We start from the raw sequence: 15,741 nt of genomic DNA, 5'->3' as shown, positions 1-15,741 counted from the left end.
ATTTTTTTAAAGTCCTTTCTGACCTATACAGCATTATGTCTCAAACCTCTGCCTTGCATGTTGTCTTCTTTTCTTTACTTTTCTACTCTTATGTTTATTTTTCTTGTTTCTATCTTTTCTCATGTTCTTTGCCCTTGTCTTCTATTCCATCCTCAAAAGTCCCTCAACCTCTAAACAAAGAGAAATCTTTACGTCAACGCTCAGTCTCGAGTGACCGTGAGCCAGAAGAGGGTGACATGGACGAATATGATGAACCTGTAAGGCCTAGAAAGCCCACTGAATCACAAGCAGGTAAAACCCTCCCATCCAATACATACTCAGCAATGTAAAGCAACAAGTGTAATATAGCTGAAGGTTTCTGCCAGTTAACCAATATGTACTAGATGATGTAAATACAATGTCAGTCAATTATAGACTTTGTTGACTGATTCTCTTTGTAGATGCTATACCTGCTTTTTGAGTAACACTGTATATGTAATCATTATTGGGTTACACTACATTCACTAGTTGGGGCCAAAACTGCATGCTGTGGAAATAAATACTCTTAGGACACTGCTACTTTAATAAGAGCTTGAAGGCTTTAAACTAAACCATAGTAAAATTTTACATACATCACAAAACACCATCAATATTTACTGTGATAGCACAGTTTGATTTTCTACACCAATCCTCACAGACTCCTTATCAACAATCAACAATTTATAATAATTTAGAGATTGACCCAATGTATTTTTACTAGGTGGTGATGGTGAAGCAGTATTTTGAAAATACTTAACAGGCATATTTTTCCTAGGTGAAACATGGCTTTATAGTGTTGTACAAAATCTTAGCTTTCACTCCCATTCCCCTTTGCGCCTTTTTATAAGCCCGCCCTGTGCAAAGTATTCTATTGTATTCTAATGCTGCTCTAATGAAAGTGAATTCCCATTAGCATGTTGAAGGTGTCTCATTTCGTCTCATTTCTGTCATGTTGCTAATTCTTTTGCTCATCTCTTTCTCCTTATATTCAGATAATATGAGCCTAGATGATGGAAGTGTTGGAGAAGTGTCAATTCAAGTTGATCTTTTCACTCATCCTGGCACAGGGGAACACAAAGTAACAACAAAAGGTACAATTAAACGCCCATTTTAAGTTCTGAATGGAATATGTGTTTTATGAAGAAATAAATGATGCATCACTGTATTGTCTTGATTACAGTCGTCGCTGCTAACGACCTAAAGTGGCCAACTGCGACTGGCATGTTTAGACCATTTGTTGAGGTGAATCTCATTGGGCCCCACCTGGCAGATAAGAAGCGCAAACAAGCAACCAAGTCTAAATCAAACAATTGGTCTCCAAAGTTCAATGAGACTTTCCACTTGTAAGTAATGCATTAACAATTCCTGACCCTACAGATGTTTGAAAGAAACTGAAAATTTGGATTCTATATGTATTAAAATGTTTGTGTTTTTAAAAAATATGTATGACTTAATTTTATTTTGCAGCACAATTGGTAATGAGGAGCAACTAGATTACTTCGAGCTACACATATGCGTGAAGGATTACTGCTTTGCGAGGGATGACCGTCTCATAGGTGTGGCTGTTATGCAATTAAAGGATGTAGCGGACCAGGTACGTTCCAAATTTTTTAGCTCAACTATCCATACCTATATATTTATTTAATGCATTGAATTCTATACCCTTATCTTCTTTTCAGGCCTCGTGTGCTCGGTGGCTTTCCCTAGGAAAACGCTGCAATATGGATGAGACTGGGTGGACAATTTTGCGCATTTTATCGCAGAGAAACAATGACGAGGTGGCTAAGGAGTTTGTGAAATTAAAATCTGACATCAGACAAGAAGAACCCATCCCACCTAATGCTTAGTGTATCTGTGTTACTCCTTCTCGTCTTCCAATTTCAACTTTGTGGTTTAAAGCCACTCCTTCTTGCTGCTGGTACAGCAGTTCTGCTGTGTGGCTGACTTATTCTTCTTCCTCACCTTTGAGATGTGACTAACACTATTTGTTTTTGGACATTTTATACCCATTTCAATTGTGACCAACAATACTATTATGTACACAAAGAGTGAAAATGTTTGTCACAATAGTCTTCCATGAGTAAAGCGTCCCTGTACAGTTTTTTTTCCTTTCCTATGTGTGAGTGATTTTAGGAAAGCTTTAATGCATTTTGTGCTCAGCATGGAAGCAAGCCTACAAAAGTCCAGCCCAAAGAGATTTGACACCAAAGTGTTTCCTTAAAAATGTCCCTGAACCAATTTTTTTGTTTGGTGGGGAAATGAGGATGTTTTTGCCTACTTACCGGCTGCTTCCATCCATGCACAGTGTTCAACATCTTTGGATTGTCTCTGTTTGTACTTCCTACTATAGACCCTCTGAATTTGTTTTATTTCTTACAGTTCATCATAAGAAGTATCTTTCCTTTAAAAAAATCTGTGTTATGTAATTAATTGCAGTGATATGACTTCAAATGTATATTTATATATACAAATAATAAAATTGCTGTATATGTATCTATACGGAAAAGAAAAGTATGAAAGAATAAGTGAACTTCTTCCTTCTATCATAGAAAGATTGAAAAATTGTTCAATTCATCATTTCTGTTCATACTGTGTGCAAAAGACTGCTTGAAGGAACATACTGTTATCTTTCATCTTTTGAATTTTATCTTGATTAATTTTTTCGACTTTTTTCTTTGTAGTATTCATCAGTGCATTAGAGTGTTCACTACTTTTTAATTGTTTTAAGCTCTTTCATATCATTCCCTTTCATTCATTTATCTCTCGCATTGTGAAAATCAGTTTAGGGTTGTGATAAACACAGGGAACAGTAGGACTTCACGGGAATTGGAGGCACAAAAATCTCAGATACTCAAAAAGATGTAAACTGTTCTGCAAATGATCCTCCCTTCCATTACATTGATTTGTTGCATATCATTTACATATGAGGTGATACTTTTGTTAGAACTTGATATCCTGGGAGCATTTGCTATCAGTTTCTGAGATCTCGTTGTTATTATTATGTTATTGGTTGGGAAACAACAGCTGGTTGGGGCAGCTTATGGTTTTATAGATAAAACCCTGCCAAAAAGAAGTTGCCTGCCCGAAGATACCGCTAATTTCTAGAGGTCTGGACACTAATAGAGTACAACTTGATCACAGTCGAAACTTCTGCTGACTAGTTGATTTGTTAGCTCACTGCAATACATATTGATTGTCAAACATTCAGATTCATTTTTAGACTTACTTTCTCATCAGAAGTTAATTTGTCACCAAATTTTTGGCTTTCATGTAAATTTTGTCATCATAGTTCAAAATTAGTCAGTTTGTGAAACTGCTGTCATAATTTTTTTAGTTGTAGTTTCATTTGAAATGGAGTTTGAGGACTGCATATTCAAAGCCCCCAATTTATTCTTGCAAATACTGTTGGTTAAGATGTCGCTCGCAGAGGTTGTCCTCTTCTGACAATAAAATGTTCAAATATGAGCCCATTTAATCCTTGATGTTTAAAACTCTATTGATTTCTCTTTTTCTAAATTCTGTCTTTTCTTACCTTCCAATTTTGGTATTCATACCTAGGTACTTGTGATTTAATTGTCAAGCACACTGTAAATATGTCTTCATGTAAAAAAAAAATGTACATACAACATCATTGCAGCTTGAAGTCTTACAAACCTACTTTTAAAAATGTTGAACTAGTGATGGTTTTAGCTTTTTATTTTTAATTAGAAGATGGGCATTTCACCTTGAACATTTTTTCTCTATCATTTCCAACTGAAAATAGCTGTTCACAACTTGTGTCTGTAAACAATTGTCATTTGACGTCATCTTAGTGCCTGTGGTATCACTTCTGGCCATGTCTTTATGTGCCCTAAAATCAATAGGTTTTCAATAGAACTCTTCTGGTCTTTGGATTTGCTTCATGTGTGATGGCCCATTTTGGCTTGAGATGCTTGTGACTTGCATGGATGTGTGCTTCAAGTTTTTGGTCGTAAGTGTAAGTATGTTCATTTCTTACATAATTGGAAACAAGTAAACGACTTATAAGTTAATCAGTTTCGATGGCAATTTGAGCAGACGTGTTGAATAATTGTGATAAAAGTATATAAATTCTTTTGTATAGTTTTGATGTTAATTTTTCATGTTAATTGCAGCAATAATGAAGCACTCCACATGCCATATGAGGTTTGCTTTACTATGCTTTGGAGTGCTTCTGTGTACATGGCGTTTGAGTTTTTGTCCCTCTCAGAATTGATTGTTGAGATCACATCAATTTAATGTTGATTCAATGTATTTCATATTGAGACAATGTTAAATCCACGTCAATGTCACCCTTCATTTCTAATGGGACTGTGAACAGTCTTAGAGTTGTGAGCCAACCTGTTTTACAAGTGCCTTTTGTTATATGCAATGCCTTCTTTCATTGAAACAGAATAGAGGATCATTTGTTGAACAATATTTGAGTGGTGTCTGTAAACTAAGTTTTATTGTTTTTTATGTTGTATTTGTTTTTAAATATTCTGTTTTGTATGGATAAATGGGTGTATATTAAGAGTCCTTGTTTGTACATATGTCTGTATGTATGTCCAAATTGTACATATGTATCCAGAAATCTTTTGACTCATTATTATTGTTGTGCTCTTCACAATGCAGTACCACAAAATGTTACAATATCAAAAATTCATATCTGCTTTAGCTACTTCAGCCAATATAAGATTTGAGTCTTTCATGTAAGATATGTGTGAAGTATTTTTACTTGAACTGTTTGTTAATATTCTGTAAAGCTTCTTGTTTATTTGATATTTGTTTAATGTTATCAAAGGGTTCCAAGATTTTATATGCTCATGTAAGAGCATGCTGTAAGCCTATACACTCGCTTTGCATTTTTGTTCAGCGAACAAATTTTCTCAGCTATAGATAGCAGAGTGATTTTTAATTTTGTATTAAGCAGCCTTTTCTTACTAAACTAGCACACATGTTTTAATTTTTGGTTTATGAACTAGTGCGGTAAAACTACGGCCAAATTTAATTTATAGAAAGGGAACTAATTACAAATTGTTCCTTTCTGAAATGACTTCCTCAGTCTCCAAAATCAAAATGAATGTTTTATAAATAACACTGTCTTTTGTAAAATTGCAACTAGATATCAGATGAAAAAAATTAAATACTCTATGGATTGTGAAAACATAGTATTAACCCATAGATTTAATATCAGCAGGTATTTGTGAGCGAGAGTGGCGACTTTAGCACACAGACTGTGCAGAAACCACACTACTGGCTCTGTATCTGCCTCGCACTGTACTGCTTAATGTCCTCATCATTGTTAAGCGATTGTGTTGACATGTTTGTTTGCTAGTTGAATAAAAATGTTTATATAATTGTTTATTTTCTTTACTTAAAAGTATAGTCATCAGTGGACCGCGCTTATGGGATTGGTCTCTTAGTGTTTCTTCACCCTCTCACCGAAGGGACACGGCCGTAGCCACTAACATGAGAGTCGGGAAGACAAAAGGGGCTGTCCTCCCTCAGCGTTCTTGTAGGGAAGGAACAGTCCAGAAGGACAAACGCATCGACTGCAACTGGGGAGGGGGGAGGGGTGGAGGGCGTTTCACCCTTCATCGTTAGTTCGGAAAAGCCTAAGCGCTGAATTTTTCTTTTTAAAAAAGAAAGAAAAACGGAAGCACAAATGTTGGACCCACGATCAGATTTCTAACACATTTCACTTTCACTGGCGACCCATAAGAACCTGGAGAGAGGAATCGAAGGGTACCGGAAACGGAACTTTGGCCCTATCTGCGAATTCCGTGAATCTCCTGAGCGCTAAATTTTTCATAGTTCCACTCTGCCGCCAGGGCGCAGTCTTTTGTCACGGTTAAATGTCCTCCCCTGTTAAAACTTCAAAACTCTAGATGTAAAGACCAGACAACGCTGCCCGCCGCTTGACAGACATCAGCGCTAGGTAAGTTTACGCGCCATTTTATTCAGACTTGGCGTGGCTTTGTACGAACGCTTCTTAAGATCAATTTGGGTGCCTTTGGAAAGGTAAGCTAGGTTAAAGTTCCTCCAAAGCCTTGTTATGGTCCTGGACGTGTCATTAGCTTCAAAGATTCTCTAAGAGTTCATTGTCATAGATTGATTAACATTCTATCCTGATCTGCCGTTGTGTGGCGTCACCCCTCAGCGGAAGCTGGACCGAACCGAAACGCCACTTGTTTCGTTTGTACTGTGCTTTGTACTTTGGTTGGGATCAGCAGGCCATCAGGCATCATTGCTAGATCAACAGTTTTTTGCCAGCATGAATTACATTTTCCTCTTTTTGTATCTGGTTTTGTGGAGTTGGGATGGTTTGGTTGTCTATCCTAAGCCATACATCACTCAAGAATCTTTGCACTGAGTCAAAAAATGTATTCAATATAAATCAATAGTTGAATTTATGTTTCTCTACAGATTGTAGATTTTAGCAGAGAATCAAAATGCCCCGCAAGAAACCAGCCAACCGCAGAGGGGCAGCCTCCTCATCAATTAATATCGGGGAGGAAGTTCGCATTGCCGTAAAATTGCAGCTTAAGAAATTTTTGGCAGACCCAGCAGCGACAGGTACAGTTTAGCTTCAGTGTTCTAGACTAATTTATTTTGTGATTTTTCCTTCAAATTGGTGTTAAATTGTTACAGAGTGTGAATTCCCATCCTCCCTTTTTGCTGAAGAGCGAGCTTACATTCATAATGTGGCAAAGGAGTATGGTCTGCGTTCTAAGAGCCGAGGGTGAGCTTCCCTTGCCTGTTCATAATTGTTTTCGTCTCAAACTCTGTCAGCACTCAATTGTTTTATTCTTCTTCCCATTGCAGTAAAAATGGTATCAACCGAGCTGTTACAGTTTACAAACGCGAGGGTTCTAGCATTGTTCAAGCCGACCCTGCATTTACTTTAAGCCCCACCTCTCGCCATCTTATAAGAACACTCTTGGTAGAATGTCCTATCACAGCTAAAGAACGTCAAGACTTACTGCCTCAGCTTGAACGTGATAAGGAGAGGGAAATCTCTATGTCTAGTGAAGGTAATGAAATTTAATCGTAACAACATGGAAAAACATAATGCTATCCTACATTCTAAGTTTTTATCATGATTATGTTCTTTTTTTTTATAGTGAAAGAAATTGGTAGAGCTATGGGTAGACTGAGCAGTGGTGTACCACAGGTTCCCAAATCAAACTGCAATCCTGAGGTGCTTCCCTTTAGAAAAGGCCTACCAATATGGAACATGCAGGATGCCATAGTTGAAACAATTTTGACAAACCAAATTGTTTTGATTGCGGGTGAAACAGGGTCTGGCAAAACCACACAGGTAAAGAAAAGCCAATGCCCATTAAACTTGTTGAAATAATTTTTCTTCCCTAGGAATGTCAATGTAAATATTCCATCTTTGCAGGTCCCCCAATTCATTTTGGAGCATTGCCAGAGGACAGGAACAGCTTGTCGCATTGTGTGCACTGAGCCCAGACGAATTTCAGCAGTATCTGTGAGTGAGCGTGTGTCAACTGAGAGAAATGAGTCCCTTGGACAGTCAGTAGGCTACCAGATACGTTTGGAAAGCAGGTACCATCATATCACTATCGATTTTGTATCAACTTATTACTATCACTAGGGTATATTCTGGCAATTGGTTCATAAATTGTTCACAATTTTATTTTCAGAGTCTCCCCTAAGACTGTTTTAACCTATTGCACTAACGGAGTTTTATTGAGGACTCTGATGGGTGGTGATAGTATTTTATCCACTCTTACTCATATCATAGTAGATGAAGTACATGAAAGAGATCGTTTCTCTGATTTTTTGCTCATTTCACTAAGAGATGCTCTTCAAAAGTATAAAGATTTGAGACTTATTTTGATGTCTGCTACATTGGATATTAGTGTTTTTACCAAATATTTCAATAATTGTCCAGTTATTACTGGTGAGTAATTCTTTAAGCTAGTGCTGTATTTCCCCTCTCTCATGCACTGTTAACCATTTTCATCTTATCCCGTTTAATTAGTTCCTGGTCGTCAGTATGAAGTACAAGAATATTTCCTTGAAGATGTTTTAAAACTGTGAGTAGTTTCTTTTAAATTTCCCTTTTGTAATATTAACATATTACTGTTCCTAGTGTCTGCATGTCATACATTTTTTTTTTAAATATTCAGTACTGGGTATTTGAATGGTCACAAACCTCCTAAAAAGAAAGATGTTGATCCAAACCGTAAACCAAGGAAAGAGCTTGAGAAGTGGACTCAAGCTGTTTCAAGTGGTCTGGAGTCCAAGGAAGATGAAACTGAGGACAATGAACCAGCTGTTACATTGTTGTGCGACGAACCGACACCGGAAGTTAATTCATTAGACCCCTTGATGGTGGAGCAATTGGATAAATGCATAGAGGAGGCTTGGCTTCATGGATCAGAAGAAGCTTTCACCCAAATTCTTTATTTTATTCAAACAGAGAATGTGCCAGTTGATTATCAGGTAAGTTAACAGAGAAGACAGTATACTAGCTCCCTTACAAACTTACTTTTAGCAGTTTTATTTTTAAGTTTGCTATTTGAATTTTTGCAGCACTCTGGTACTGGGGCATGTCCGCTTATGCTGGCTGCTGGACGGGGCCAACTTGAAATGACTGAACAGTTTTTGTATCTGGGAGCAAACTTGAATGTTAAAGCTAACAATGGATGGACTGCTCTTGATTGGGCTGTCAACTGCAATAAAACAGCCACGGCTGAGCTCATTCAAAATTACATGTGAGAGTGCAACATTTATCTTGTTATATATCATTTGCATTATTATCTGTTACATTTCTTTACATTTTTTCAGGAAGTTACGTCAATCATCCTCAGAAATGCCTTCTGAAGTACTTCAAACAATATCTCAAGAAATGAGTGATGAGGATAATCAGTTATTAGAAATGTATCATCAATGCTTCAATGATGATGAAGTAGATGTCAAACTATGTCTGGCCCTCATCTACCACTTACATTCCCGTCCAGATAAAGGTAATTGTCTGGCATCGAAATGATATCCCATATACTACTGTAGTTGCATTAATTTCTCCACTTATCAAGGATATATTTTATTTTCATTTTTCTATGTGTTTTCTGTTTCAGGTGCTATTTTAATATTTTTGCCAGGATATGATGTGATTACAACTCTGCGTGATTGCATTAATGATGAAAGAGAGAAGTTCTCTCAAGTGTGCAGATTTTCATTGTACACTCTACATTCAAACATGCAGGTAAACACATGATTGCACAAATCTTGTTTACCTAGTAGATGGTTTATATTGTCTTCATTTGATCATTCTTTTCCTCTGCTAGACAAGTGACCAGAGAAGAGTATTTCAACCAGCGCCAGCTAACACTAGAAAAATCATTCTCTCAACAAATATTGCTGAAACAAGTGTAACCATTGATGACGTTGTGTATGTTATTGATTCGGGGAAAGTTAAAGAGGTATTTACCCTGGAATTTCCATTTTTTAGGACAGCAGTTATTGTCCTTTTTTCCTTGTATAATCATCTTTACCTTTATTTTTTTGCAGAAATCTTTTGATGCTATCTCCGGCGTTAGCTCATTGAGAGATGAATGGATCTCTCAAGCTTGTGCCAGACAACGCAAAGGCCGGGCCGGTAGAACACGCCCTGGGCTTTGCTATCATATGTTTTCCAAAGTACGTTACCGTTCTTTGCAGCAGCATCAGACTCCAGAAATTTTGAGAATGCCCTTGCAAGAGTTATGCCTACATACCAAACTCTTAGCTGCACCTAATACTGCCATTGCTGACTTTCTTTCCAAAGCCATGGAACCACCACCATTTATGGTTACTCGTAATGCAGTTCAACTCTTAAAGGTGTGAGGAGATTTTGTCTCATTACTCACTTTCGTGAAAGCTAGATTGTACAAGGAATCTTTCGATTATTAAACATCTTTTTTTTCTTTCTGTTTTTTAAAAAAGACTATTGATGCCTTGGATCCATGGGAAGACTTGACTGAACTTGGGCATCACCTATTAGATTTGCCAGTGGAACCCCGTCTGGGAAAGATGCTGTTGCATGCTGTTGTTTTGAAGTGTTTGGATCCAGTGCTTACTATTGTATGCACTCTAGCCTACAAGTAAGTTAACTTTTAATATTAATGACATGAAGTAGTAGCAGTAGTCTTTATGGTTCTAACACAGGTCTTTGATTTATTTCAATACTTGCAGGGATCCATTTGTTCTACCAACACAGCCTAGTTTAAGAAATGCTTCCAGAGCCTCTCGCAGGAGCTTTTCTGCAGGATCATTTAGTGATCATATGGCTATGTTGAGAGCTTTCCAGGTGTGTACTTAAATATCTTTCTTTGCTGAATAATAATAATAACCAACATATTTCAGTCCATCATTTGATCTGAAAGCTGTAACAATGTTAAAGTATGACTAAATTTTATGGTTTTAGGCTTGGCAACTGTCTCGTTCAACTGGACGGGAAGCATCATTCTGTCAGAAAAATTTCATTTCCTCAGCAACCATGGAGCAAGTGATGAGCCTCCGTGCTCAGTTGCTTGGTCAGTTGCGTGCTTCAGGTTTTGTTCGGGCCAAAGGAGGGGGAGATATTAGGGACCTGAATAGTCATGCAGAGAATTGGGCTGTTGTGAAAGCTGCTCTCACTGCTGGTTTTTATCCTAATATTGCCCGAGTGGATAGAGCGTACATGCAGCTACGCACTTTGTAAGTTTTCCTTACTTTCCATTTGTAAAGTTGTTGGTATTAGTTCCTTCTTTAATTCACTTCTTTAATTGTTTGTGAATTTAATTGAATTTAGAATGTTTTGTGTGTTTTTTCAGCAAAGAAAGCATGGTTGCTGTGCATCCCTCCTCTACTTTGAGAGATGCTGACATTGGAAAGGTGCCTGATAATCTTCCCACTGATTGGCTTGTATTTGAAGAAATGAGCAGGGCTGGAAAGCTATGTCAAATCCGTATGTGCACTGTAATATCACCCATAACCGTCGCCCTTTTCGCTGGTCCTATGCGTCTCCCATCTGATGCTTTGTCATCAAGTGAAAGTATGACACATCAGCAACAATATTGGAACTGGTTTTCTTTTTATGTGCCTTTGAAAGCTAACAAGTATTCATTTATTTTTAACAAGCTTCAGAGTTGGCAAACCAGTACCAGAGTGATTCTGAATGGGAAGAACAAACTGATGGAAATGATAGCATGCTCAAGCTTGATGAATGGATTAACTTCTGTATAGACGGTGAGGCTGCGCACCTAGCCTTCCAACTACGGCAAAAATGGAATTCCACTTTCCTTCGTAGAATGCGTTGTCCTTCCAAATCTTGGAATCCAGTAAGTTGCAGTAAGAAGTGTCATGAAAATATCACTGTTTAAAATTTGATTTTATTCATTCTGCATGGTTGGATGCTCTCTAAACAACCAATTTTCTTTCAGGCAGATGATGCTGTTATACAAGCAGTTGTTCAGATTCTTTCTTCAGAAGAAAAGCAGTTAGGCTTACAGCAACCTGAAGGAATCGGTCAGCGTCCAAGGCCTGTGAACATTGACTTCCACACATCTGGTTGGTTCCAGCTTTTTACTGTTGGTCTTGTTTAGCTTCAGTTTAGCTTTCTTCTCCTTACATTTTTGCCATTGTGTTATTTTTTGCAGCCAGAAACAAACATCATGACGTAAATGACACTGATTCTGTGTCTTCAGAAAACTCAAACCACAGCCAACGTGTTTTTCACAATTCAAGTAGATTTGGCAAGAAAATGAGTTCTGAGAGTGGTATGTATTATTGGGTGTGGAAGTAACCAATCCCATCAAGTTTGTTATGAGTTAATTGCACACAAACTTAATAATTCTCATTTTTCTCAGGCTGCAGCTCAATTTCTCCAGATGACAGTGCTTTTCTTTCCAACTACTCTTCTCCTTCCACTGGTGTGTAAAATACTTGAGGTGCAATTTCATAACATTATAGGGATGTTACCTAATTTTTTCTGTTTCTTACAGGAGTAAAGTACTTTGTGATAAAAGCAGGTACCCCTAAAGCGGTTGAGACTTCTCGTCGTCGTAATTTGTGGGCATTCACACCCGGTACAGAAAGAAAGGTTTTAACTGGTTTACAGGTATGTAAATTCTTGATGTAAAATAAAAGTGCAATGCCATTTATTCAAAGTTTTTAAAGGTTATAATAATAATTTCTTAACTAATTTTATTACAGGAAGGAAACATTGTGATGCTAATTTTCAGTATGCAAGGCAGTGGAAGTTTTCAAGGTGTAGCCAGTTTAGTTGGAAGCCATCCCAGTGACAGTGACACTTGCTCTGATCTTGCTGGTCCTAATCTTGGTTCTCCACTCCCCATTAAATGGCTCAAGTATGGAGATATTCCATTCCAAGCCACTCGCCACCTAATGAATCCATACAATGATGGTCGCAATGTGCAGACAAGTCGTGACGGACAGGTAAACAAACTTAAATCCTTTCTGTTTCCTATATTCTTCTGACCAAAGTAATGCTGTAATTTCTGATGTTGTGTTCACAGGAGCTGGAACCCAATGTTGCCCTTCATCTTTGCAGCTTGTGGGATAGGAACACCCATTCAAACCAGTTTTATCATAATGCCCAGAGTCAGAGTAACCAACAATCTCACTCTCAAGGTGGTCGGAGACCTATTCGAGGCAATGCCCAAAATAGGCACACTTCTACCCACGAATCAGGACGAAATAATGGAGCTCAGAATGGCTTTGGACGCCATCATCAAAGTTTCTTCAAGTAGCAAGTAACTAGTAGACATAAATTTGTTCTCTGATTAGGATAGTCCCACAGTAGCTATTAGGTCACATTTCAGAATTCATCCAGTAATTTTGCAAACTTTGTTGCTATTGTATTAGAATTACAAACTAATTCAGGAATTTTGAAAGCTTATCTTCAGAGGACCATTTACTTTTCTTTTTTCTTTTTTCTATTTATGTTTTGGTTATTAATAACAAATGCAACCAGATGACAATTTATTTGTTTACTGCTATTCATGGTCTATTGCCTCGCAGGCTCTGTTTCCCTACTGATGTTCTCTTACATGTGAGCTTCATCGCTTACAGGTAGAAATTAAAAATACGGTTCATGATTAATTTACCAAGTGAATGAGGAAGATAGGTATTTAGACCATCAAAGATTCTTAGCTTAATTTGTAAGCTTTATGTTAAGTTTTTTTTTTTTAATAATTATTATCTTGTTTTCTTACATGTATGTAATTAATTTATGTATGTTGACTCATCATGACTGAAGTGCCAGAATGGGATCCTCAATAAGTGAGATCACCTATTGGAGTTGCTAGATCTAAGTTATAGACTTTCAAACCATCTGGAATGCAAAGGTTTCTTTGCCACTGCTTTCCTCTTTGTATTACGGTTTTTAATATTGCCAAGCTGGATGATTTTCATCACACATACAGTCTATGATACTCCTACATGTGTAAGACTTATTCAGTCTTGCAGGCGTTTAAGTTTTTACCCACTCTCACTGCCCATGACTTTGACTTCAGACATTTCTGTTGGTAAAATGCTTGTTGGATTATGATGCTGTCTTGTTATTGGACTGATAGATACTAATTGGCATTATGCTGCATGGGGTTCTGACGTTCCTAATATTTTATGATTAATTATGATTCTATGAAGTACAGTTCTTTTAAAAGTTTTCATTTTAATAATGATAATTTCTATTTCAAATTGACCTGGATCCTTTTCTTGTACTTCTGTAATAGTGCTTGACATAATAGGTTAAGAAATTTTTAAAATCTTGTACCTGAAGATCTGTTTCAGAGCGCAATGTTAGCTTGCTGCATACTTGTAGCCAATTTCCTCTCTTTGACATGAGCTGTGTATGATTTTAAGTCAGTATTTACCTCCTGCCAATGAAATAATTTAACTCCGACCAAAAGCTTAGCTTCCTAAGCGCATTTATGATGTTTTCAATGTCAAGCATGTGCTGTTTGAAACAATACATGAAATTGGCCTGTGTTATTAACCATGTTCACATTTATATGTTTAAGTGCTATTTGATTTGTTGTTTGTGCAATCTCTTACATGTGATACACATCTCTTATCTATGTCTTGAAATGTGATATTAAGAGTTAATAATGTTTTGTGGTGTTTCATTGTTAATTACATTTGCATTCTCAAGCCAATTAATGTAATTGTACCTAATACACCTGTGTTTTTAATTATATTTTGGAAAAAAAATGAATTTTTTCATTCCTATCCTCAATGGTGAAAAGGATTTCAGCGGCATAAACACATAGCAGTCATTGGAGGACAAGTCACAAATTTTAATATCTAAGAAGAAACACAGCCCGAGACACGCGGTCGTCGGGTGCGTATTGTGTCGGGCCGGGCGAATTCATCGAGACAGGCCAAAGACCAGAAAAACAAGAGAAAACAAAGAACAGAATAAAACAAAGACGCAAGCAATATATTGGAATTGGTCGGAGATGTGTTGCGTCCTGCCCCCTTACGTCACCCCCGTACCACCCTCCCCCTCCCCTCGCGGTCCTCGCGGCAGGACGGGGCAGCGCCCGTATATTCATTCCCTGGCAAAGCTATGCCGCGGTGTCGTCGCTCTGTCTCTCTCACACTCGTGGGGCATGCCGTGTCGGTGCGAGAGAGACAGCGACGATGCGCCGCTTGTCGGAATGACTAGTCTGCTCTGGCGGCGCGTGGCGTCGCGGAGAAGCAGCTGGGCACGATGTAGAATCGTGAGCTGGGCTAAGGCTCGGTGCTGCCTTCTGCTTGCTGCCTTGCTGCCCCCACCGAGACTCTAGGCCAGCCGAAGGCCAGCGGGGCCGGTCTAGAGCTGTATGGCGTCCCAATCTGAGGACTTCATTCATATTCCATGAGGCCGGCCGCGCCCACGGCACGACACCGCTCGCACCAGCGTGGTGCGACCGTGGTGCCACCACGCCCCCGCAATGATGACCACCTGCCCAAACGAGTGTCCGACAGTCCGACGACTCGAGGCACAGTCGAGGCGGGGAGCCCGAGTCAGGTTCAAATAGCGCGGCCGGACTGGTGTCTATTTTCCGAGTCTGCTATTCGCAGTGATGACACGACCGTACTGGACCGGGGACCGGGCCGAAAGAAAGGCTATCGGCCTCCGCGTCGCAGCCTAGCTGCGGCGGCCGGGGCCCGCGCAAGGCGGGGGAAGGCCCAAGGGCAAGGCTTCACCTGCGTCCGAGTGATTCAGAAGAGCCTTGTGTCGTCCTGCCTCACTCGTACCCTTGCGGAGTGCCCCTTGAGCGAAAGTGCGATGGAGACAGCCACGAAATGACTCCCCTGAATCGCTCGGTGGGGCTTGGGGCTTGCTGATGTATACAGGTCGCACGGGCTGAATAAGGGATAAGAGCGGCCACTTCAATGCAATTATTAGTGGGCCGGGGCGTGGCAGGTGGCGGGGGTGTTGGTCCTGCGGCTTCTGCGGTGCGGTGCAACCTCAGCAGGGCGTGGCGCGGCGCTCTTCAAAGACATCCTCACCTAGGCTGACCAGGGGCGCTCGTTCTCTCGGTGTCACCGAGTCGGTGATGAAGGCGCGGGCCCCGCCCTGAGGGAGGTCCCGCTGCCCCTTGCGCTGCCCGCTGGGCCAGCTGACCTGAGGACCGGGCCGCCCCTCGAGGCCGTGTCCCACGCCTACTCTGCCTGCCCTGCCGCACACCGAGAATCGTAGAGTGCCCCCGCTTCTGTGGA

General features: G+C 39.4%; 2 protein-coding genes across 3 annotated transcripts in view; both read left to right on the top strand.

Moving 5' to 3' along the window:
* Positions 1–3,635, top strand: part of LOC117638927 — a 51,611-nt gene extending 47,976 nt beyond the window's left edge. The window contains 5 exon segments of the mRNA XM_034374150.1: positions 160–291; positions 1,011–1,109; positions 1,199–1,361; positions 1,486–1,612; positions 1,698–3,635. Of these exon segments, the coding sequence (XP_034230041.1) occupies positions 160–291; positions 1,011–1,109; positions 1,199–1,361; positions 1,486–1,612; positions 1,698–1,865 (689 nt within the window). The 3' untranslated portion in view covers positions 1,866–3,635.
* A 2,203-nt stretch (positions 3,636–5,838) lies between these two features.
* On the top strand, positions 5,839–14,244 carry LOC117653148 (3'-5' RNA helicase YTHDC2-like). Of its 2 annotated transcripts, none has more exons than XM_034398579.1 (25): positions 5,839–5,956; positions 6,445–6,594; positions 6,670–6,760; positions 6,844–7,052; positions 7,143–7,339; positions 7,424–7,590; positions 7,689–7,948; positions 8,030–8,084; positions 8,178–8,493; positions 8,584–8,765; positions 8,839–9,017; positions 9,129–9,256; positions 9,339–9,473; positions 9,562–9,870; positions 9,976–10,133; positions 10,225–10,339; positions 10,457–10,728; positions 10,845–11,065; positions 11,152–11,351; positions 11,454–11,580; positions 11,670–11,789; positions 11,880–11,942; positions 12,015–12,130; positions 12,226–12,468; positions 12,549–14,244. In XM_034398579.1, exons 2-25 carry the CDS (start codon positions 6,471–6,473, stop codon positions 12,780–12,782), a joined length of 4,221 nt encoding a protein of 1,406 aa, XP_034254470.1. In that variant the 5' UTR covers positions 5,839–5,956; positions 6,445–6,470; the 3' UTR covers positions 12,783–14,244. The 2 variants fall into 2 exon arrangements, with proteins under 2 accessions (XP_034254470.1, XP_034254480.1); XM_034398589.1 differs by having other exon boundaries at positions 5,956–6,039.
* The last annotated feature ends 1,497 nt before the right edge of the window (positions 14,245–15,741 follow it).

The sequence above is a fragment of the Thrips palmi genome, unplaced genomic scaffold, assembly GCF_012932325.1.
Source record: "Thrips palmi isolate BJ-2018 unplaced genomic scaffold, TpBJ-2018v1 HiC_scaffold_10, whole genome shotgun sequence".
NCBI classification, from domain to species: Eukaryota; Metazoa; Arthropoda; class Insecta; order Thysanoptera; family Thripidae; genus Thrips; species Thrips palmi.
The sequence above is the reverse complement of the archived record's forward strand: the minus strand, read 5'-3'. Positions and strand labels throughout refer to the sequence as shown.